The 24,260-nt window shown below is 44.4% G+C and overlaps 1 protein-coding gene across 1 annotated transcript in view; it reads left to right on the plus strand.

Moving 5' to 3' along the window:
- Positions 1–1,111: 1,111 nt before the first annotated feature.
- Positions 1,112–24,260, plus strand: part of LOC115146522 (WD repeat-containing protein 25) — a 32,390-nt gene continuing 9,241 nt past the window's right edge. Inside the window, 1 exon segment of the mRNA XM_065003365.1 lies at positions 1,112–1,299. Within this exon segment, the coding sequence (XP_064859437.1) occupies positions 1,112–1,299 (188 nt within the window).

Below are 24,260 nucleotides of genomic sequence, written 5' to 3' on the forward strand. Positions count from 1 at the left end.
TGTCCCCCAAAGCCGTTAATCTAGGAGGCAGACATGTTTTGTAGCTAGCTGTCCAGCAAATGCCAAAGCCGTTGATCGAGGCAGACATGTTTTGTAGCTAGCTGGCCACCAAACACCAAAGCCGTTGATTGAGGCAGACATGTTTTGTAGTTAGTTTCAGGGTTTGCTTGTGGACTTAATGTAGCATAAAACCCTTGAGCCAATGCGCTCTTGGAGGCAAATGCCTTTTGAAGATGCTTGCTCTACAGTGGATAGTTGTTTTTTAATATCCCTCCTGCATAAACATTATAGGTAGACTTAGCAATTTGACAGTGGGGCTGGCAACTTCCTCTTTAAGAAATCAACAACAACAAAATGGATGCCTTCAGAAAGGGCACATGTTACAATATGCCAGTAGTGTCCATCTTGGCATATTTGAATCCTGTTGTTATTGTTTATGTTGATGATGATGTCTCTAAGCAGGAAGTTGCCCTGCTCTGTGTGATGTCATAGCCAAAAACGGGTGGTGCAGCTGTAAGGTGTTTACCCTCATCGTTCGAACAACAGAGTTTATTACCATTGTGAGTAGGCCTCTATGTGTTTCAGTGGTAAAATGGTTGTTACACCAGAGGAGGGAAAGAATATGTCCCAACTTGTTGAATAAAAGAACCGAGGCGACCCTTTTTAATGTAGGCCGATTTTAATTGAAGTGAAGAACTGCAAAAGAAACTAATGAGTATCAATGTATTATAGAGCATTTTTCTTTTCCCCCATGTCATTTATAGAGAAATTGTCCAGGCTCTCGTAACAAAGACTGAAAGCCCCCATATTTCTGATTATTTAGCCGTAGTGTGAATGCAACACCTTCTTAAAGAACATTAATTTTCTGATACAGAATAATGTGATGAAAAGCCTCTTTGTGCTCTCTCTGTGCCGTGAATGCGAATTCCCATTACAACTGATAAAGTGCCTGACTAATGTCTAATTAACCACTGCACTGTGTTCAAGGGTGTATTCACTAGGAACCAAACAGAACCAAACACTAAGAACCAAACGGTGAGAGCCCTACTTGAATTTGTCCAATAAGAAACTCTTGTTTTCGTAGGAAAATATGTTGCTACGGTGTTCACTAATGAATACACTCCATGTGCTGCAGATTTGGGAATGTGCAGACAGTGGGTGGTGCCTAATGGTATACTCCTCCCACTCACGGGCGGTGCGAGATGCCTGTTGGTTGCCCTGTGGTCGACGCCTCCTCACTGGCTTCTTTGACAACCCAGCCATGGTAACTGCAGGGGAGACAGGTGAGCAACGCTCTCTGTGAAACAATGGAAGTCACTGGTATTTTATATTAGTGGCAAAACATGCTTTATTCTAAAATTGATTCAATTTTTTTTCTCTCCGCAATCTACACATTATACCCCATAATGAAAACGCATTTTAATATATTTTTTGCAAATGTATTTAAAATAAACAACAGAAATATCTTATCTAAATAAGTATTCAGAACCTTTGCTATGAGACTTGAAATTGAGCTCAGGTGCATCCTGTTTCCATTGATCATCCTTGAGATCTTTATACAACTTGATTGGAGTCCACCTGTGGTAAATTCAATTGGAAAGGCACACACCTGTCTAGATAAGGTCACACAGTTAACGGTGCATGTCAGAGCAAAAACCAAGCTATGAGGTCAACGACATTTGTCCGTAGAGCTACGAGACAGGATTGTGTCGAGGCACAGATCTGGGGATGGGTACCAAAACATTTATGTAGCATTGAAGGTCCCCAAGAAGTGGCCTCCATCATTCTTAAATGGAAGAAGTGTGGAACCACCAAGACTTATCCCAGAGCTGGCCGCCCGGCCAAACTGAGCAATCGGCACTGAAGGGCCTTGGTCAGGGAGGTGACCAAGAACCCGATGGTCACCCTGACAGTGCTCTAGAGTCCCTCTGTGGAGATGGGAGAACCTTCCAGAAGGACAACCATCTCTGCAGCATTCCACCAATCAGGCCTTTATGGTAGATTGGCCAGGCGGAAGCCACTCCTCAGTAAAACAGCCCACTTGGAGTTTGCCAAAAGGCACCTAAAGACTCTCAGACCATGAGAAACAAGATTCTCTGGTCTGATGAAACCAAGATTGAACTCTTTGGTCTGTATGCCAAGCGTCACGTCTGGAGGAAACCTGGCACCATCCCTACCGTGAAGCATGATGGTGGCACCATCCCTACCGTGAAGCATGGTGGTGGCAGCAGGAACTGGGAGACTGGTAAGGATAGAGGAAACAATGAATGGAGACAAATGCAGCCAAATCCCTGATGAGAACCTGCTTCAGAGTGCAAAACGACCTTAGACTGAGGAAGATTTACATTCCAACAAGACAATGGCCCTAGGCATTAAGCAAAGCAACGGTGGAATGGCTTCAGAACAAGAATGTGAAAGTTCTTGAGTGACTTGAAAGTCTTTGGAAAGACTTGAGGATTGCTGTTCAGCTCCACTCCCCATCTAACTTAACAGAGCTTGAAGAAATTTGCAAGGAAAAATGGCTGAAAATATATAAATATAAAATATATAAAATAAAGATGTGCGAATCTGACACAGACATACCCAAGGCTACTCAAAGCTGACACAGACATACCCAAGGCTACTCAAAGCTGACACAGACATACCCAAGGCTACTCAAAGCTGACACAGACATACCCAAGGCTACTCAAAGCTGACACAGACATACCCAAGGCTACTCAAAGCTGACACAGACATACCCAAGGACATGTAACACAGACCCAAGGCTGACACAGACTACCCAAGGCAAAGCTGACACAGACATACCCAAGGCTACTCAAAGCTGTAACACAGACATACCCAAGGCTACTCAAAGCTGACACAGACATACCCAAGGCTACTCAAAGCTGACACAGATATACCCAATGCTACTCAAAGCTGACACAGACATACCCAAGGCTACTCAAAGCTGTAACACAGACATACCCAAGGCTACTCAAAGCTGTAACACAGACATACCCAAGGCTACTCAAAGCTGTAACACAGACATACCCAAGGCTACTCAAAGCTGACACAGATATACCCAATGCTACTCAAAGCTGACACAGACATACCCAAGGCTACTCAAAGCTGTAACACAGACATACCCAAGGCTACTCAAAGCTGTAACACAGACATACCCAAGGCTACTCAAAGCTGACACAGACATACCCAAGGCTTCTCAAAGCTTTAATCGGCACCAAAGGTGCTTCTACAAAGTATTGACTCAGGGGTGTGAATACTTATGTAAATGAGATATTTCTGTATTTTATTTGCAATACATTTGCAAATATGTCTAAAATCAATTTTTTACACTTTGTCATTATAGGGGCATTGTGTGTAGATGGGTGAGGAGAAAATATATATTTAATCTATTTTGCATTCAGGCTGGAATAAGTCAAGGGGTATGAATACTTTCTGAAGGCACTGTACCACAGATTCTCCAAGGTCTAACATCTGATTTTGTATATTAGACCATTGAAAAATGCCATATGTGGGGGAAAAAACAAACCCTAACCCAATTATGGAAAATCGTTAAGACAATTGGCATTTGATAAGTGTGTAGGTGATCAGATTGTGCACTTAAAAACCTTCTAATAGCCAAGGTTAATGGGAAACCTTGTAAAAATCCTCTTTGAAGTGATCCATCCCCTTAATGCATGTTATCCTATTTTCTTAAAAGCTCAGTGCTTTTGAAATTGTGATTTGTCCTCTGTTTTTATATATATCTTCACACCATGAGGTTGGAATAATACTGTAAAATGGCGAAAATTATGATAATGCCCTTTTAGTGTAAGAGCTGTTTGAAAAGACTGCCTGAAATCACAGCCTGTTTTGATAGGATGGAGTTTTGGCCTCCCTGGTGACGTTGCCAGGCAGTAAATGAGTTAATAGACCAATAAGAAAGAGTTCAACACCTCTGCCAATATCAGCTACTATTCAGTTTTCACCTGCCCTCAGACCACTCCCCAGACAGTCCTAGCAAAATTCTTCCTTGAGAAATTGCTCTTTGCTAAGAAGCATTTTTCTTGTTTCTTTTTGACCATTTTAATTGAAGATAATCACATTTAATTGTTACCCAGAAATGATTTGATATTGAGATATGAATGGCTGTGTTGGACCTTTTTAAGTGTGTTTTATCAACTATAAACACACTTAATTGTTTTCTCAACAAACAAGACACCATTCAGTAGGACAATGTTTTAAAGCTCCCAGTGGTGTTCCATCTCTTAGGCCTCCACATTCATCCCCATGATGAGTCCTCTCTTAGGCCTCCACATTCATTCCCATGTTGAGTCATCTCTTAGGTCACTACATCCCCATGATGAGTCATCTCTTAGGTCACTACATCCCCATGATGAGTCATCTCTTAGGCCTCCACATTCATCCCCATGATGAGTCCTCTCTTAGGCCTCCACATTCATTCCCATGTTGAGTCATCTCTTAGGTCACTACATCCCCATGATGAGTCATCTCTTAGGCCTCCACATTCATTCCCATGTTGAGTCATCTCTTAGGCCTCCACATTCATTCCCATGTTGAGTCATCTCTTAGGCCTCCACATTCATTCCCATGTTGAGTCATCTCTTAGGTCACCACATCCCCATGATGAGTCATCTCTTAGGTCACTACATCCCCATGACGAGTCATCTCTTAGGCCTCCACATTCATTCCCATGTTGAGTCATCTCTTAGGCCTCCACATTCATCCCCATGTTGAGTCATCTCTTAGGCCTCCACATTCATTCCCATGTTGAGTCATCTCTTAGGTCACCACATCCCCATGATGAGTCATCTCTTAGGTCACCACATCCCCATGATGAGTCATCTCTTAGGTCACCACATCCCCATGATGAGTCATCTCTTAGGTCACCACATCCCCGTGATGAGTCATCTCTTAGGTCACCACGTCCCCATGATGAGTCATCTCTTAGGTCTCCACATCCCCATGATGAGTCATCTCTTAGGCCTCCACATCCCCATGATGAGTCATCTCTTAGGCCTCCACATTCATTCCCATGATGAGTCATCTCTTAGGCCTCCACATTCATTCCCATGATGAGTCATCTCTCAGGTCACCACATCCCCATGATGAGTCATCTCTTAGGTCACCACATCCCCATGATGAGTCATCTCTTAGGTCACCACATCCCCGTGATGAGTCATCTCTTAGGTCACCACATCCCCATGATGAGTCATCTCTTAGGTCACCACATCCCCATGATGAGTCATCTCTTAGGCCTCCACATCCCCATGATGAGTCATCTCTTAGGCCTCCACATTCATTCCCATGATGAGTCATCTCTTAGGTCACCACATCCCCATGATGAGTCATCTCTTAGGTCACCACATCCCCATGATGAGTCATCTCTTAGGTCACCACATCCCCATGATGAGTGATCTCTTAGGTCACCACATCCCCATGATGAGTCATCTCTTAGGTCACCACATCCCCATGATGAGTCATCTCTTAGGCCTCCACATCCCCATGATTAGTCATCTCTTAGGCCTCCACATTCATTCCCATGATGAGTCATCTCTTAGGTCACCACATCCCCATGATGAGTCATCTCTTAGGTCACCGCATCCCCATGATGAGTCATCTCTTAGGCCTCCACATTCATTCCCATGATGAGTCATCTCTTAGGTCACCACATCCCCATGATGAGTCATCTCTTAGGTCACCACATCCCCATGATGAGTCATCTCTTAGGTCACCACATCCCCATGAAGAGTCAACTCTTAGGTCACCACATCCCCATGATGAGTCATCTCTTAGGCCTCCACATTCATTCCCATGTTGAGTCATCTCTTAGGTCACCACATCCCCATGATGAGTCATCTCTTAGGTCACCACATCCCCATGATGAGTCAACTCTTAGGTCACCACATTCATCCCCATAGTGAGTCGCTGAATTGTGCACCTCCTCTCCCCGTGCGGCTGTCCAATCTGCCAATAAAACCCCTAGATAATTGCTTCGCCCTCCCATTAAATACCCTGGTAGCTCGGAGTGGTGATCGATAGCATATCCACAGGCAGAAGCCAGCATGCCCACACACCCCCAACCAACCACCAACCCACAATCACCAGCCTGCTGTGACATCATCTCCTGTTTACCCTTCCTTTTATTGGTAAAAGAGTGTATTAACTCAATAAGGGACCAGTGACCCAATGACTGTCCCAGCAAACAGGGGATGTCCTAAGGACATAAGAGGACGTTCTCGTTGGGCTTTTAGGGAACGGTATCCCACAGATACTCTGAGAACATTCTTGAAAATAATATAATGTTTACCTCAGTTTAGTTGTGACTTGCAACAGAAAATTACAATAAGGACTCTTGATGACCATTTGGCATGACCTTTGGGCTCTGTCTGTCAACCTTTCCTTTGGCAGGCCAGCAGTCTTGAAAACCGGTATGCTGTGCACCTTTATCTGGCAGGCAGGGAGACTAGGCTCCCTTGCAACACCTGAGAATCCTCAGCCGCAATGGCCCGTAGTACTAGATTTATGTTCGTCGTGATGACGCATTCTGGTGAACGGCCACACCCGAGGTATTGAGATAATTAGAATATCAATGCAGCGGTGTTTGTTATGTCTGCGCTGACAGTCACAAATTCATATATATGTTAATAGCAGAGCTGGGGCAGTGGAGCCGGAGTGGTGTGCTTGTGTTAGGAACATCAGCTCGTAATCAACAGATGTGATTCATAGGCTCTTGATGCTCTTCAATAATGTAGAGGCTCTCAACCGCAACGAGGAAGGCTGGGTTGTTTAGAGGATGGGCCCTCGATCAAAACAGCACAGCTCTTGGCTGTCTGACTGGCTGTTAGAGAACCTGCACTTACATTATCTGAACCCCTGACCGCAATGGTCTAGAGTGAGGTACCTCAACAAATGCTCTGCCATTTATATTCATGCAATGGTACCATGTTTCCACCTTTCAAAGAAATCTTAAGTGTTTCATCCATCTCAAGAAGCTCTGTCCCATTCATTCAATTTGTTGAGTCCTAAGGCAGTCGTATTTGGCCCACAGAGTGACTGTCACAGTTCAGTAGCGAGAGAGAGAGAGAGAGAGTGAGGGATGGATGGATGGAGGGATGGAGAGTTGAATAAATTAATTTCATTTGAAGGGCATTAGTGAGAAGTGGCAGCTGCTGCTTTGGCTTTTCCAAGCTGTTCATGGACCAATGGGATTGAAAGCGACTGGCAGAAGACATGTCCGCAGGTATAAGTTTACAACAGGAGCTGTGTAGACTTTGCAGGGCACAAAGTCCCCCCCCCCCCCCCAGACCTGGATCCCACTGCTGCCACCAAATGTAAGATAGTGGACCCCTACATCGTAAGCATCCACTATCGTACGTTTATGCTTTTGTTTTTGGCTTCATTATGCCTTTGTCTTCAGCCAGCCATTGTGTTTTTGGAATATTATACCTTGTAAGAATGTATTTGATTGGGTCATAATATGGTATGTAGATCAACTACTAGTTCCTGGCTTTTTGTAAAGCTTGTTATGATGTTTTTTTTAGCCCCCAACTATCTTCAATGTTCTCTCTCTCTCTTATCATGTAGGCATGATGCATCATTCAGAGCCCCACCTGTTTTGAGCCACATCTGCTTAGCCCCCACCCCACATAAATAATATATATATATATATATATACAATACAAGTCAAAAGTTTGGACACACCTACTCATTCAAGGGTTTTCTTTATTTTTACTATTCAGGCCTCTTTCTAGACCACACAAGAAGGACCACCGCGACCCCTTCCTGTTTAAGTGAGCACAGCAAAAGGTGAGTCCAAACGTGTATTGTATCCTCAGCAATCTACACATAATACCCCATAATGACAAAGCGAAAACAGGTTTTTAGAAATTGTTGCAAATGTATTAAAAATTAAGAAGTATTCAGACCCTTTGCTATGTGACTTGAAATTGAGCTCGGGTGCATCCTGTTTCCATTGATAATCCTTGAGATGTTTCTACAACTTGACTGGAGTCCACCTGTGGTAAATTAAATTGATTGGACATGATTTGGAAAGGCACACACCTGTCTATATAAGAGCAAAAACCAAGCCATGAGGTCGAAGTAATTGAGCTAGCCGCCCAGCCAAACGGAGCAATCAGGGGAGAAGAGCCTTGGTTAGGGAGGTAATCAAGAACCCAATGGTCACTCTGACAGAACTCTAGAGTTCCTCTGTGGAGATTTGAGAACCTTCTAGAAGGACAACCATCTCTACAGCACTCTACTAATCAGGCCTTTATGGTAGAGTGGCCAGACAGAATCCACTCCTCAGTAAAAGGCACATGACAGCCCGCTTGGAGTTTGCCAAAAGTCACCAAAAGTCTCTCATGAATGCCAAGCGTCACTTTTGGAGGAAACCTGCCACTATCCCTACGGTGAAAGCATGGTGGTGGCAGCATCATGCTGTGGGGATGTTTTTCAGCAGCAGGGACTGGGAGACTAGTCATAATTGAGGCCGAGATGAACGGAGCAAAGAAGAGAGAGATCTTTAATGAAAACCTGCTCCAGAGCGCTCAGGACCTCAGACAGGGGTGAAGATCCACCTTCGCCCCTGTCTGACAACGACTCCAAGCACACACCCAAGACAATGCAGGAGTGGCTTCATGACAAGTCTCTGAATGTTCTTGAGTCACCCAGCCAGAGCCCGGACTTGAAACCGATCAAACATCTCTGGAGAGACCTGAAAAAAGCTGTGCAGCAATGCGCCCCATCCAACCTGACAGAGCTTGAGAGGATCTGCAGAGAAAAATGGGAAAATCCCCTCAAATACAGGTGTGCCAAGCTTATAGCGTCATACTCAGGAAGACTCGAGCCTGTAATCTCTTTTAAAGATGCTTCAACAAAGTACTGACTAAAGGTTCTGAATACTTATGTAAAATGTAATATTTCTGTTTTATTTTTAATAAATCTGCAGACATTTCTAAAAACCTGTTTTTCCTTTGCCATTATGTGGTATTGTGTGTAGATTGATGAGGGAAAAACACAATTTACCAATTTTAGATTAAGGCAGTAATTTAACAAAATGTGGGGAAAATCAAAGGGTCTGAATGCTTTCCGAAGGCACTTTATGTATACTGTTTCTAAGAAAGCAATGCTAAGGTGTGTTGTGTATTAAGCTGTTAATAGCCCATGTGCCTCACCCTAATAATTTGGTCCCTTTCCCCCTCATAATGTAGCCTACTGTTCTGAATTGGAGGTGCACATATAGCCTGCTTGAGAGAAATGTCATCATCGAATATTGTAAGAGCTTTAATTGTCTGCATATATGCCCCCTTTATTTATCATATGGTTCTGACCTGGTGTACAGGGAGAATACTGAATAACGGCCCATGTTCTGAATTCTGTCGCTGTACATTTCAAAAGTGCTAAACAAATAGTTATATTGACTATGTCCGTCCTAGCTCACTCATTAATGTCTTAATCTAAATTACAGATAGCCTCTTATGCGCTTGTCATCCCCTTATGCCATAGTTTGTACGTCTCAATTGTCAGTAGAAACCACATTTGTTTAATCAAGTCAGCCATATCAGCTATGTTTTAAAAAAAGGCAGTAAATGAGGCTGAATTAACTGTTTCGCTGCCAGACAAGGCTCTGTTGATAGCCAGGTGTAGCGGTGGTAACATAGCTCCATGGTGCTGAAAAGAAAGCTCTGCTGTTGGGACAGCTTTATGTAGGCCCTAACAGTTTGTGGGAACCATTTATCACCATTATAGTGCAATTCATGTATTGTTTAGTGTTGTGTAGTGGCTTGGCTGGCATGCATCAAAAATATATATTTTTGTTTGCCCCACCAAGATTTACATGGCAAGATCGTCATTGCATTTAGGCCAGCGTTGAGGATCAGACAGCTTTTAATGTTCACTGGCTTTATATTAGGAGTTCAGAGACCAGCTCTAGCACAGGAAACAGTCTCCTCCCCTTATCTTCCAACTTCGCTAAGCTAATTAACATTTCTTAATTAAAACGTGAAAGGCCTTATTTATTATGCAAATGGTTCTGACTTCTCATCATCGCCCCAAACATTAACTTCGAATCTCAATGACAGATCTAAGATCTCTCCCACATCACCATTGGGGGACAGCCATTAAAGGCGAAGACAGGAAATCCACCCTTCCTGGCCACACGCCAGAAGAAATTTCCCACAAACTTTGCTGATTGTTTCCTGACCGGTAAAACGTAATGTTTAAAAAAAAATTTTAAAAAAAAATGTTCTTAGAACAGAAGTGAATCTGCATGTTCTGGGAACATTTCTTTTTAGGTTGCAGGGTGGTTCTGACAACGTTTACTCTGGTTGCTTGAAAGTTTTTTTCCTGGGAGGTTTTATTAACCAATTGGTTTGTTTAAGGTTGTTGACAAATTCTCTTAACTTTCACTGAATGTTCCAATAAGACTTTTAATAACACTCCCAGCACAGATAGGACACATGGAAATTCATTTCCTTTGACATTAATCATGCAAACACCTATTTTTTTATTGTGACACAGCATCAGTGAGATTCTGTTCTCTCTATGGAATTAGTCCACTACTCCATTTTTTACGCATACAAAGCCGTCCTTTTTAGTGTATTCAAATTGACCCCATTTCAAGGGTCAAGTGTGTCCAATTAGTGGGCGCGGCCAACACACCTGAACACACTAAAAAGATTAGAGGATAAAGAGAGTTTTGTTTCCATGAGGAAACCTGTAAGAAACGTTATGCTGAAGTATTGAAATTCCCATAGAAGAACGTTGTTTCTTAAAGTTCTCTGAACTATTTGAGAACTTTCCCAATGTCAAACCAGTTGGAGATCGTTCCTAGAACGTTACCAAAATGTTAATTAAATGCAACCATGTTCAAACGTTTTGGAAAGTCATGAAATACCAAGAAAATGTGGGAAGGTTGTATACAAAATAACCATAGGACAACTCCACTCTCACCAAGCTCTAAGAAACATATGGTTCTCAGAACGTTATGTGCTAGCTGGGAAGAGAGTCCCTTGTCTCTAGTTATTTTTTATATTCATAAGCTCGCCTTGACTGACAGCTGTTTGAAGTGCCTATGCCAAGCAACTTTGATGCAGTGAGCAGTATTGCAGTAAAATCATCTCTCAAGCAAATTTGTTGATACACAAAGCAACTCAAACAACATTGAATCAATGATTTAAAAACAAATGTATACATCTCCCGTTTGGCATGTTTGAGGTGATGTAGTTCACAGCAGCACTGACGGATGTGTTGACTTGACAATTGGATCTGAGTTTTGAACGAACCTTCCCCCCTTTTGTTCCATGCCAGCTGAAGACCTAACTACCCAGTAACTAGCTAACACCATATATAGATGAAAGGGGAAACACTCAGTGCCTTCAGAATGTATTCATACCCCTTGACGTATTCCACGTTTTGTTGTGTTACAGCCTGAATTCAAAATGGATTAAATATATATTTTTCGCCCATCTACATGTAACGGATGTAAAACGGCTAGCTTAGTCAGCGGTGGTGCGCACCAAATAGCGTTTCAATCGGTGACTTCACTTTCTCTGATACCTTGAAGTAGTGGTTCCCCTTGCTCTGCAAGGGCCGCGGCTTTTGTGGAGCGATAGGTAACGATGCTTTGTGGGTGACTGTTGTTCATGTGTGCAGAGGGTCCCTGGTTCGTGCCCAGGTATGGACGAGGGGACGGTGTAAAGTTATACTGTGAGATTGATGCTGTTGACCCGGATCACTGGTTGCTGCGGAAAAGGAGGAGGTCAAAAGGGGGGTGAGTGTAACGGATGTGAAACGGCTAGCTAGTCAGCGGTGGTGCGCGCCAAATACATTTCAGTCGGTGACGTCACTTGAATTTTCACATTTACATAAGTATTCAGACCCTTTACTCAGTACTTTGTTGATGCACCTTTGGCAGCAATTACAGCCTCAAGTCTTCTTGGGAATGACACTACAAGCTTGGCACACCTGTATTTGGGGAGTTTCTCCCATTCTCTGCAGATCCTCTCAGGCTTTGTCAGATTGGATGAGGAGTGTTGCTGCACAGTTATTTTCAGGTCTCTCCAGAGATGATCGATTGGGTTCTAGTCTGGGCTCTGGATGGGCTACTCAAGGACATTCAGAGACTTGTCACGAAGCCACTCCTGCTTTGTCTTGACTGTGTGCTTGTTGGATGGTGAACCTTCGCCCCTGTCTGAGGCCCTGAGCGCTCTGGAGCAGGTTTTCATCAAGGATCTCTCTGTATTTTGCTCCGTTCATTTCTGCCTCAATCCTGACTAGTCTCCCGGTCCCTGCCGTAGAAGAACATCCCCACAGCATGATGCTGCCACCACCATGCTTCACTGTAGGGATGGTGCCAGGTTTCCTCCAGATGTGACGCTTGGCATTCAGGCCAAAGAGCTCAGTCTTGGTTTCATCAGACCAGAGAATCTTGTTTCTCATGATCTGCGAGTCTTTATGTGCCTTTATGCAAACTCCAAGCGGGTCATGTGTCATGTGCTTTTTATTGAGGAGTGGCCACTCTACCATAAAGGCCTGATTGGTGGAGTGCTACAGAGATGGTTGTCCTTCTAGAAGGTTCTCCCATCTCCACAGAGGAACTCTAGAGCCCTGTCAGAGTGACCATCAGGTTTCTTGGTCATCTCCCTGACAATATATGGAAAAAGTCAAGAGGGCAGAATACTTTCCGAAGGCACCTTAAGCAATAAAACAATTCTTCGCATATCTATCAGTTCACAGCCAGCTTGTGTGTTTGTGTGTGTGTTTTTTTGTTTTTGTTCAACCAAACAAGATTTTCTGTTTTATCTTCAAGAAGATTCTGCGTTCCAGAAAGGTGGTCGTTCGGAATCTCAAGCCGGATGACAGTTATCCACAGACAGAGAATATTCTCTTCCTGAAGGAGTTGGAGGCCACGGAAGGAGTGTTGTATGGCGTTAAAGCTTGTTTGGAGGTTTGTTAGCACAGTGTCCAAAGAAGGACCAGATGTATACAGAATGGTGTCGTCTGCAAAGAGATGGATCAGAGAATCACCAGCAGCAAGAGCGACATCATTGATGTATACAGAGAAAAGAGTTGGCCTGAGAATTGAACCCTGCGGCACCCCCATAGAGACTGCCAGAGGTCCGGACAAACAGGCCCTCCGATTTGACACACTGAACTCTATCTGAGAAGTTGTTGGTGAACCAGGCGAGGCAGTCATTTGAGAAGCCAAGGCTATTGAGTCTGCTGATAAGAATGCGGTGATTGACAGAGTCGAAAGCTTTGGCCAGGTCGATGAAGACGGCTGCACAGTACTGTCTTTTATCGATGGCGGTTATGATATCGTTTAGGACCTTGCACCCAGGACCTTGCACCCATGACCCATGACTGTGGCAGCTTTCCAATCTTTGGGAATCTCAGACGATACGAAAGAGAGGTTGAATAGGGTAGTAATAGGGGTTGCAACAATTTCAGCTGATAATTTTTAGAAAGATAGGGTCCAGATTGTCTAGCCCAGCTGATTTGTAGGGATCCAGATTTTGCAGTACTTTCAGAACATCTGCTGTCTGGATTTGGGTGAAGGAGAAGAGGAGGGGGGTTGGGAAAGTTGCTGCAGGGGTTGCTGAGATGTTGGCCAGGGTAGGGGTAGCCAGATGTAAAGCATGGCCAGCCGTGGAAAAATGCTTATTGAAATGATCGATTATCGTAGATTTATCGGTGGTGACAGTGTTTTCTATCCTCAGTGCAATGGGCAGCTGGGAGGAGGTGCTCTTATTCTCCATGGACTTCACAGTGTCCCAAAACTTTTTGGAATTAGTGCTACACGATGCAAATTTTTGCTTGAAAAATCTAGCCTTAGCTTTTCTAACTTACTGAGTTTATTGGTTTCTGACTCCCCTGAAAAGATGCATATTGCAGGGGCTATTCGATGCTAATGCAGAACGCCACAGGATGTTTTTGTGCTGGTCAAGGGCAGTCAAGTCTGGCGTGAACCAAGGGCTATATCTGTTCTTAGTTACACATTTTTTGAAAGGAGCATGCTTATTTAAGATGGAGAGGAAAGCACTTTTGAAGAGCAACCAGGCATCCTCTACTGACGGGACGAGGTCAATATTCTTCTAGGATACCCGGGCCAGGTGGATTAGAAAGGCCTGCTCGCAGAAGTGTTTTAGGGAGCGTTTAACAGTGATGCGGGGTGGTCGTTGGACCGCTGACCCAGTACGCATGCAGGCAATGAGGCAGTGATGCCCCCCTTTACCTCTTCCAGGTATTTCCACAGCTCACACAGAGTACTTAATGCCCTGCCAGGTTGACCCTCCGGCTAGACGGTGACCTTAGACACAATCTTCGATGCGAGGAAGCTATATTCCTAAAGCAATCTGGTCGAGAAGCTTGCTGGATTAATCGGGCTGGCATCTCCCTGGCGTCCTGCTGCTCCACGGCTGTACTGTCCAATTTGCTGAAGTGCAAAAGACTCTGCTTGCCTCATCAGTGTCTCCATCTTTGTTGACCGAAGTGGCAGAGACACACTTGGGTCCATCAGACAAGGTGCTGCAGGGTTTGTGTTGATGTTGGCTGCCAGGGGAATCAGTATGCAACTGAAGCGCTCACGCAGTGACTTTAGGAGGTCCTGTGCCAACTGTTTTGCAACAGTAGTTGACTGCAAGTGTGTCTCAAAGTTGAGAAAGCACGGCACCACATCAGACCGTGACTTGCTGTCAGTTTGAAGTTGGTTAGTGTGGATTGCAAACGGCTCCAACAACATCACATGCTGTTCTAGCTTGTCTCAGTCATGCTCCGTGCTCGCCCTCAGATTTATGCCCTGTTAGTTAGTGATAGCTAGTGATAGTGATGCAAAAGCTAGGCCTATTTGAAACATCTGCATCTCCCCATTAGCAAAAAAAGCCTGAAAACCCCATTCACAATTTTCTTTTATATTTGTCAAAGATTAGAATAAAAAAACAAAAACTAAAGTTTATTTTAGTTAGTTTTGCAGTCGAAGATAATAATTTCAGTATAGTTTGTTTTTCAAATGTTTTTAGTTCCTATTTCAGTTTACAAAATAGTTTTTCCATTTGTAGTTTTTATTTTATTTCCAGTTTTTGTTTACTATAGTAACCTTGGTCTTTAACACTGGTGAGGGGGTATTTAACACTGGTGATGGAATCTTTAACACCGGTGAGGGGGTATTTAACACTGGTGATTGAGTTTGTGTGTTAGATTAATTAATGAGGAGAAGCTTGGCCCTGGGGTACATTTTACATAGCCTTTGACAGGGCTGATGCCTGGGCATAGTCTGGAATGGTCCCCCTGCAGGTTTTTACTCTGGATGTCGCACCCTTTCAGGATTAATTATATTTAAGCCCCTCAATGTTTTGGTTTTGTTTAGAAGCTCAACATCGCTATAATTATATAAGAAAACGCTTGCAGACACCCGCTGGCCAAAACAGTGGATTCTCTCTTTTTACACATCTTTATATCATCACTTCTTTGTCAGTTTAAATTAGCAATTTTTTTTTACTTGTGTGAGATAAAAGCTGCTTTTGGTTTTCAAAGACTAATTTGTTCGACATGGTTAAAGGCATAGATCCAAAAATATCACGGCATGCTTCTGTGATTCCTGGATGGAGTTTATCTTTTGTTAAATACATCATACTGTATCACTGACACATTGTACAATGTTTGAAACCCAAGGCAGTGGTTCCCAACCTTGGCCTATTTTATTTAACCAGGCAAGGTAAGAACAAATTCTTATTTACAATGACGGCCTAGGGGGTTAACTGCTTTATTCAGGGGCAGAACATCAGATTTGTACCTTGTCCGCTTGGGGATTCAATCTAGCAACCTTTTGGTTACTGGCCCAATGCTCTAACCACTAGGCTACCTGCCGCCCCAGTCCACAGAGGGTACTTGAGAAGATTAATGAGACCATAGCCCTACTTGTAAAATGCACATGAGGGGTACTCCGGGCAGAGCAAAATGTACTTGGTGGTACATTAACCGAAAAAGGTTGGGAACCACTGTTCTAGAGTATTATCCTCCTCCATTGTAATAACTGAGATGACTTTATAGCTCCAGTTCTTCGTTGTAAATATCTTGGAACGTTACCAATCATATATGTGCCTCATGAATTTGAAAGCTCTGCTGAGTTGACGATTACACCCCATGCTGTAAAGTAACAACACAATTTGTCTTGTTTTAATCAGCTTGTTTTCAAAAGGAATCCATTCAGTAGAGAGATGCATGGCATATTGCTCAATGTAATTTGCCCAATATTTATAGCCTCAAATCAAATCTTGCCATAACTCCCCACAAGAGATGCAAGTCCACGTAAAACATTCCTATATTGAACAGGATAAATGCTTTCAGCAAAATGTGCAACCGGAGAAAATGCCATTTATATATTTGATTGATCTCAATAGCTCAAGACGTGACAAGACAACCACACATGAAAATATTAAACAAAAGCAAGTAAAACACGCTTGGTTCTGGATACGGTACCAACAACCACAAATGTTGTCTTGTCAATTTCATTTTCAGAACCCACTCTTTCCTTATTTTGCTACATTGTCTAGACCATATCTCTACAAGGTGTTGAAAGCATATTGACTCCAATGCTTCCCACAGTTGTGTCAAGTTGACTGGATATCCTTTGAGTGTTGGACCATTCTTGATACACACAGGAAACTGTTGAGCTTGAAAGACCCATCAGTGTTGCCGTTCTTGACACAAACCGGAGCGCCTGGCACCTGCTACCATACCTACTACCGAAGGCACTTCAATTGTCGTCTTGCCAACTCACCCTCTGAATGGCACACACAAAATCCATGTCTCAAGGCTTAAAAATCCTTCTTTAACCTGTCTCTCCCCTTCATCTACACTGATTGAAGTTGATTTAACAAGTAACATCAATAAGGGATCATAGCTTTCACCTGGATTCACCTGGTCAGTCAATGTCATGGAAAAACCAGGTGTCCTTAATGTTTTGTACACTCAGTGTACATGTGCAATACACAGCTCTACACAGCTCTAGTTTATAGGCCTATCTCTAACAAGACTTGGCAGTCACCCCCCCCCCCCCCTCCCCAATAATAATAAGTCTGCGTATGATCAGGTAGACCTATGGCTGTTTTATAATCTGTTTCAACATCCATCAACTGTGATGCCTGGGCTTGTAGAGTACACAGAAACGGCATGTTGTTAGCATAGCAGCCAGCGACGGTGGCTAACACTGATTCTAAATGGTGATACGGCTAGTGGCTGCCGGTGGTGTGTCAGCGCTGGTCCCTGGTCTCGGATGGGACACTGACAGGGTAATTGCTTTGCTGGATTTTGGATCAGAGAGGGCAGAGCAGGGGGGATTGAAGTGGCCAGGGGAATCAGTTCACAGCTGAGAGAGACAGATGCAGGGCTCTTCTCATCTACACACACACACGTGCGCACACACACACACACACACACACGTGCGCACACACACACACGTGCACACACACACACACACACACACACATACAGTGAGCTCCAAAAGTATTGGCACAGTGACAGATGTTTTGTTGTTTTGACTCTGTACTACAGCACTTTGGATTTGAAATGATACAATGACTATGAGGTTACATTGCAGACTGTCAGCTTTAATTTTAGGGTATATTCTTCCATATCGGCTGAACCGTTAATAAATAACATCACTTTTTGTACATAGCTCCATTTTAGGGGACCAACAGTATTGGGAAAAAATCCCTTATGTGTATTAAAGTAGTAAAAAGTTAAGTATGTCATTTCTAAAGGGTTCACCCGATATGGATGAAAATACCCTCATATTAAAGCTGACAGTGTGTCTTTTAACCTCACAGTCAATGTCACCCAAAGTGATGTGTCACAGTCCCAATACTTTTGGTGCTCACTGTACAGTGCATTCAGGAAGTATTCAGACCCCTTGACTTTTTCCACATTTATTTTTTTTGTGTTACAGCCTTATTCTAAATTATATATATTTTTTAAAATCCTCATCAATCTAAACACAATACCCCATAATGACAAAGAAAAAACTATGTCCCACAGTTGTTTTTAGAAATGCTTGCAAATTTATTACAAATAAAAAGCAGAAATATCACATTCACGTAAGTATTCAGACCCGTTACTCAGTACTTTGTTGAAGCACCTTTTGCAGTGATTACAGCCTTGGGTATGATGGGTATGATGGTACAAGCTTGACACACCTGTATTTGGGGAGTTTCTCCCATTCCTCTTTGCAGATCCTCTCAAGCTCTGTCAGGTTGGATGGGGAGCATCGCTGCACAGCTATTTTCAGGTCTCTCCAAAGATGTTGGATCGGTTTCAAGTCTGGGCTCTGGCTGGGCCACTCAACGACATTCAGAGAAGCCACCCCTGCATTCACCGACGCTACCCCTGCGTTGTCTTGACTGTGTGCCTAGGGTTGTTATCCTGTTGGAAGGTGAACCTTCGCCCCAGTCTGAGGTCCTGAGCGCTCTGGAGCAAGTTTTCATCAAGGATCTCTCTGTACTTTGCTCTGTTCATCTTTCCCTTGATCCTGACTAGTCTCCCAGTCCCTGCTGCTGAAAAACATCCCCACAGCATGATGCTGCCACCACCATGCTTCACCGTAGGGAAGGTGCCAGGTTTTCTCCAGATGTGACTCATGACATTCAGGCCAAAGAGTTCAATCTTGGTTTCATCAGACCAGATAATCTTGTTTCTCATGGTCTGAGAGTCCTTTAGTTGCTTTTTGGCAAACTCCAAGCGGGCTGTCATGTGCCCTTTACTGAGGAGTGGTTTCCGTCCGGCCACTCTACCATAAAGGCCTGATTGGGGGAGTGCTACAGAGATGGTTGTCCTTCTGGAAGGTTCTCCCATCCCCACAGAGGAACTCTGGAGCTCTGTCAGAGTGACCATCGGGTTCTTAACCACCTCCTTGACCAGGGCTCTTCTCTCCCAATTGCTCAGTTTGGCCGGGCGGCCAGCTCTAGGAAGAGTCTTGGTGGTTCCACACTTCTTCCATTTAAGAATGATGGAGGCCACTTCTTGGGGACCTTCAATGCTACATAAATGTTTTGGTACCCATCCCCAGATCTGTGCCTCGATACAATCCTGTCTCTGAGCTCTACGGACAATTCCGTTGACCTCATAGCTTGGTTTTTGCTCTGACATGCACTGTCAACTGTGTGACCTTATATTGACAGGTGTGTGCCTTTCCAATTTAATTTACCACAGGTGGACTCCAATCAAGTTGTAGAAACATCTCAAGGAGCTCAATTTCCAGTCTCATAGCAAAGGGTCTGAATACTTATGTCAATAAGGTATTTCTGTTTATTTTTAATACATTTGCAAAGAAAAATCTAAAAACCTGTTTTCATTTTGTCATTATGGGGTATTGTCTGTAGATTGATGAGGATTTTTATTTATTTAATCCAACTTAGAATAAGGCTGTAACGTAACAAAATGTGTAAAAAGTCAAGGGGTCTGAGGATTTGAATTCCATTCAAATCCTCTTTTCCTTAACCATTAACCCCAAACCCCTAACCCTAAAACTAAACCGAACCCTAACTCCTAACCCTAAATCTGACCCTTTTCAACAAAAGCAATGTAAAAAATTCAAACTGATTTTTTGGGGGGATATATTTACGTTTTATTTGATTTATTTAACTAGGCAAGTCAGTTCAGAACACATTCTTATTTACAATGACGGCCTACCCCAGCCAAACACGGACAATGCTTGGCCAATTGTGCGCTGCCCTATGGGACTCCCAATCACTGCCGGATGTGATTCAGCCTGGATTCGAACCAGGCACTGCAATGACACCTGTTGTACTGAGGTGCAGTGTCTTAGACCAGATATAAGAGACATTTTCTTAAGATGGACAAAAAAAAATTTCCGTTCGACAGGGGTGGATTTTTATTTTGTCTAACTTTCTTTATTGTGACAAATTATGATGGAAACTGTGTCTTTCAAATAAATGATGATTGCCAAATCCTTTTGAAGGTACGCAGGGCACGTGATGTCACAGCATAACTATAAGGCTCCCCTCCACATTTAATTCTAAATGCTGACTGCTTGCTAAATTTGCTATTTTCTCAACTATAAATATGCTTCTTCGCTGGACAAGGATTGTCCTGACTTTCAAGAATCCCTGAAGTGCTTTGCCTTACTTTTCTGGTTGACTGGCAAGTTTCACAATCCAATTATTTCATATCTACAGGAGTGCAGGTTTCACCATGGCACAGACAGTGGCAATATATTAGCACATGAGAATTACTAGAATATTTCAAATATTAGTAAATGATTGCATTCTCTACATGCTGGCTGTTACGGGCTACCTGAGATATGAAAGATAGGTGGAAGGGCAGACTGTCGCCAATTTATTAATGCGTAATATGCCTGAATGGGTAATGGAAACACTTCAACCAATACATTTGTATTTAACACTGTCAGGTTTTGGCAAATAAGTATTTTTCTTAGGTCATTAGGTCCCGCAGTTTTTATAGAACACTTTTTATTTTTTATTTCACCTTTATTTAACCAGGTAGGCTAGTTGAGAACAAGTTCTCATTTACAACTGCGACCTGGCCAAGATAAAGCATAGCAGTGTGAACAGACAACACAGAGTTACACAGGTAGTTGAAGACTCTATGGTGCACTGTACGCCTTTTTGGTATGAGTTCAAACTGGCACGTTCCCAAGTGGCTAGCCGCTAGTACATTTAGTACAGGTAGTTGAATGGAAATACACCCTAGCAAGCAATCTTATTTCTATTCGAAATGTCAAAATGTCGGGAAAAAAAAGTCACTGGACAAGTTAATGGAAACATACAGTAGCTACTGTCATTGTCCCTGTAAAGAGGCTTTCTTCTAGTTTCATGTTGATCATGATTAATGGGAGCAGCTCTATGGTAATCCTCGTGAAGGCCACTGTATCATTAGTCAAATCCTGGAAAATTACAAAAACATAGATATTGTACACTGACATACATAAAGGTGATTGCACATGACGTTCAATCTGACTGTTACGTGTAAATGAGTGAAGAGGTGTGGAGTCAGGCACAGAGAGCAAAGGATGTGGGAAAAACAACACGCTTATATGTCCTGGAAACATAACATGTACAAAAGTGGAAACACAAATGAACAGAAATATAAACGGACAGCGTGAAACCCAAAAGCCAACAAAATACACTCAAACAAAGAAACAGGAGAACAAGCCCGCACGAAACAGAAGCGGGCTGAACAGACTATATATAACCCTATCCTAACAACCAAACAAGAAACAGGTGATACCAATTAGACAGAACTAAACGAACACAGAACAACGGATCAGCGATAGCTAGTAGACCGGCGACGACGACCGACGACGACCGCCGAGCGCCACCCGAACAAGAAGGGGAGTCACCTTCGGTAATATTCGTGACAGTACCCCCCTCCTGACGCGCAGCTCCCGCAGCGCGCCGACGCCGGCCTCGGGGACGACCCGGGGGCCGAGGCGCTGGGCGATCCGGACGGAGGCGATGGAATTCACTCAACATAGATGGGTCTAGAATATCCCTCCGGACCGTACCCCTCCCAGTCAACGAGGTACTGCAAGCCTCTCACCCGGCGTCTCGAGTCCAGAATAGCTCGTATCTTGTACGCCGGGGACCCCTCGATGTCCAGAGGGGGCGGAGGAACCTCCGGAACCTCATCTTCCTGCATAGGACCAGCTACCACCGGCCTGAGAAGAGACACATGAAATGAGGGGTTAATACGATAATACGAAGGAAGTAATAATCGATAACAAACCTCATTTATTCTCCTCAGGACTTTAAATGGCCCTATACACTGCGGACCCAGCTTCCGGCAGGGCAAGCGGAGAGGCAGGTTTCGGGTCGAGAGCAAACACTGGGGCCTCACTGCGGTGACGGTCAGCGCTCTTCTTCTGCCTTATACTCGCTTGGCGTAATGACTCTTGGACCGCCCTCCAGGTCTCCTTAGAGCGCTGTACCCACTCCTCCACCGCAGGAGCCTCAGTCTGGCTCTGATGCCACGGTGCCAGGACTGGCTGGTACCCCAACACGCACTCAAATGGTGACATGTTGGTAGAGGAGTGGCTTAGTGAGTTCTGGGCTATTTCTGCCCAGGGAATATATCTCGCCCACTCCCCTGGCCGGTCATGGCAATACGACCGCAGAAACCTACCCACCTCCTGGTTAACTCTCTCCACCTGACCATTACTCTCCGGGTGATACCCTGAGGTCAGGCTGACCGAGACCCCCAGACGTTCCATAAATGCCCTCCAAACACGGGAGATAAATTGGGGACCCCGATCAGAAACTATATCCTCGGGCACCCCGTAGTGCCGGAAGACATGGGTGAAAAGAGCTTCCGCAGTCTGTAGGGCGGTAGGGAGACCGGGCAATGGTATAAGACGGCAGGACTTAGAGAACCGATCCACAACGACCAGGATTGTAGTGTTACCCTGAGAGGGGGGAGGTCAGTAAGAAAATCTACCGAAAGATGGGTCCACGGCCGTTGTGGAACGGGAAGAGGTTGTAATTTACCTCTTGGCAGGTGTCTAGGAGCCTTACTCTGGGCGCACACCGAACAGGAGGAAACATAGAATCGCACATCCCTCCTCAAAGTGGGCCACCAGTACTTCCTCTCAAGACCTCGCACTGTCCTATAAATACCTGGGTGACCCGCCGAGGGTAGACAATGAGCCCATCGAATCAATTGATCACGGACAGCCAGCGGCACGTACCTATGACCCTCCGGACACTGTGGAGGCGCAGGTTCCCCCCTATGCGCCCGCTCGATGTCTGCGTCCACATCCCATACTACTGGTGCCACCAGCTTAGCTGCCGGATTGATGGGAGTAGGATCGATGGACCTGTCCTCAGTGTCATAGAGTCTTGACAGCGCGTCAGCCTTAGTGTTGAGGGAACCTGGTCTATACGAGATAGTGAAACGAAATCTGGTGAAAAACATGGCCCACCTTGCCTGACGAGGATTCATTCTCCTAGCTGATCGGATATACTCCAGGTTACGATGGTCAGTCCAGATAAGGAAAGGGTGCTTAGCCCCCTCAAGCCAGTGTCTCCACACCTTCAGGGCCTCAACCATAGCCAACAACTCCCTATCCCCCACATCATAATTCCGCTCCGCTGGCCCGAGTTTCTTTGAAAAAAAAGGCACAGGGGCGGAGTTCGGAGGCACACCCGAACGCTGTGAGAGCACCGCTCCAACCCCAGCCTCGGATGCGTCCACCTCTACTATAAACGCCAAAGAAGGGTCCGGATGTGCCAACACCGGCGCCTCAGTAAACATCGCCTTCAACTTATGAAAAGCTCCGTTCGCCTCTGCTGACCACTGCAAACGCGCCGGCCCCCCCTTCAGCAATGAGGTAATAGGGGCACCGGTAGTAATTGGCAAATCCCAAAAACCGCTGCACCTCCTTTACCGTGGTCGGAGTCGGCCAATTACGTACGGCCTTTATGCGGTCACCCTCCATTACCAAACCAGAGCTGGAAATGCGATAACCCAGGAAGGAAACTGATTGTTTGGAAAACTCACATTTCTCCGCCTTCACATACAGGTCATTCTCCAGCAGTCGTCTAAGAACCTTGCGCACAAGAGATACATGCTCAGTGCGTGTAGCGGAGTAGATCAAAATATCGTCAATATACACCACTACACCCTGTCCGTGCAGGTCTCTGAGTATTTCATCCACAAAGGATTGAAATATAGCTGGAGCATTCTTTAAACCGTATGGCATGACGAGGTACTCATAATGGCCCGACGTAGTGCTAAATGCAGTTTTCCACTCATCTCCCTCCCGAATACGCACCAAATTATAAGCACTCCTGAGATCCAGTTTAGTGAAGAACTGCGCTCCGTGAAATGATTCCACTGCTGTAGCAATGAGAGGTAGTGGGTAACTAAAACCCACTGTGATGGAATTTAGACCTCTATAATCAATACACGGACGTAACCCACCATCTTTTTCTTCACAAAAAAGAAACTCGAAGAGACAGGTGACATGGAGGGCTGAATGTACCCCTGTCCCAGAGCCTCGGTGATATAAGTTTCCATAGCCACCTTCTCCTCCTGGGACAAAGGATACACATGACTCCTGGGGAGTGCAGCGTTACCCTGGAGATTTATCACGCAATCCCCCTGCCTATGGGGTGGTAATTGGGTCGCTTTCTTTTTACTGAAAACGATAGCCAAATCGTCATACTCAGCTGGAATGCGCAAGGTGGAAACCTGGTCTGGACTCTCCACCGTTGTCGCACCGA

The sequence above is a fragment of the Oncorhynchus nerka genome, linkage group LG18, assembly GCF_034236695.1.
Source record: "Oncorhynchus nerka isolate Pitt River linkage group LG18, Oner_Uvic_2.0, whole genome shotgun sequence".
In the NCBI taxonomy this organism is placed as follows: domain Eukaryota; kingdom Metazoa; phylum Chordata; class Actinopteri; order Salmoniformes; family Salmonidae; genus Oncorhynchus; species Oncorhynchus nerka.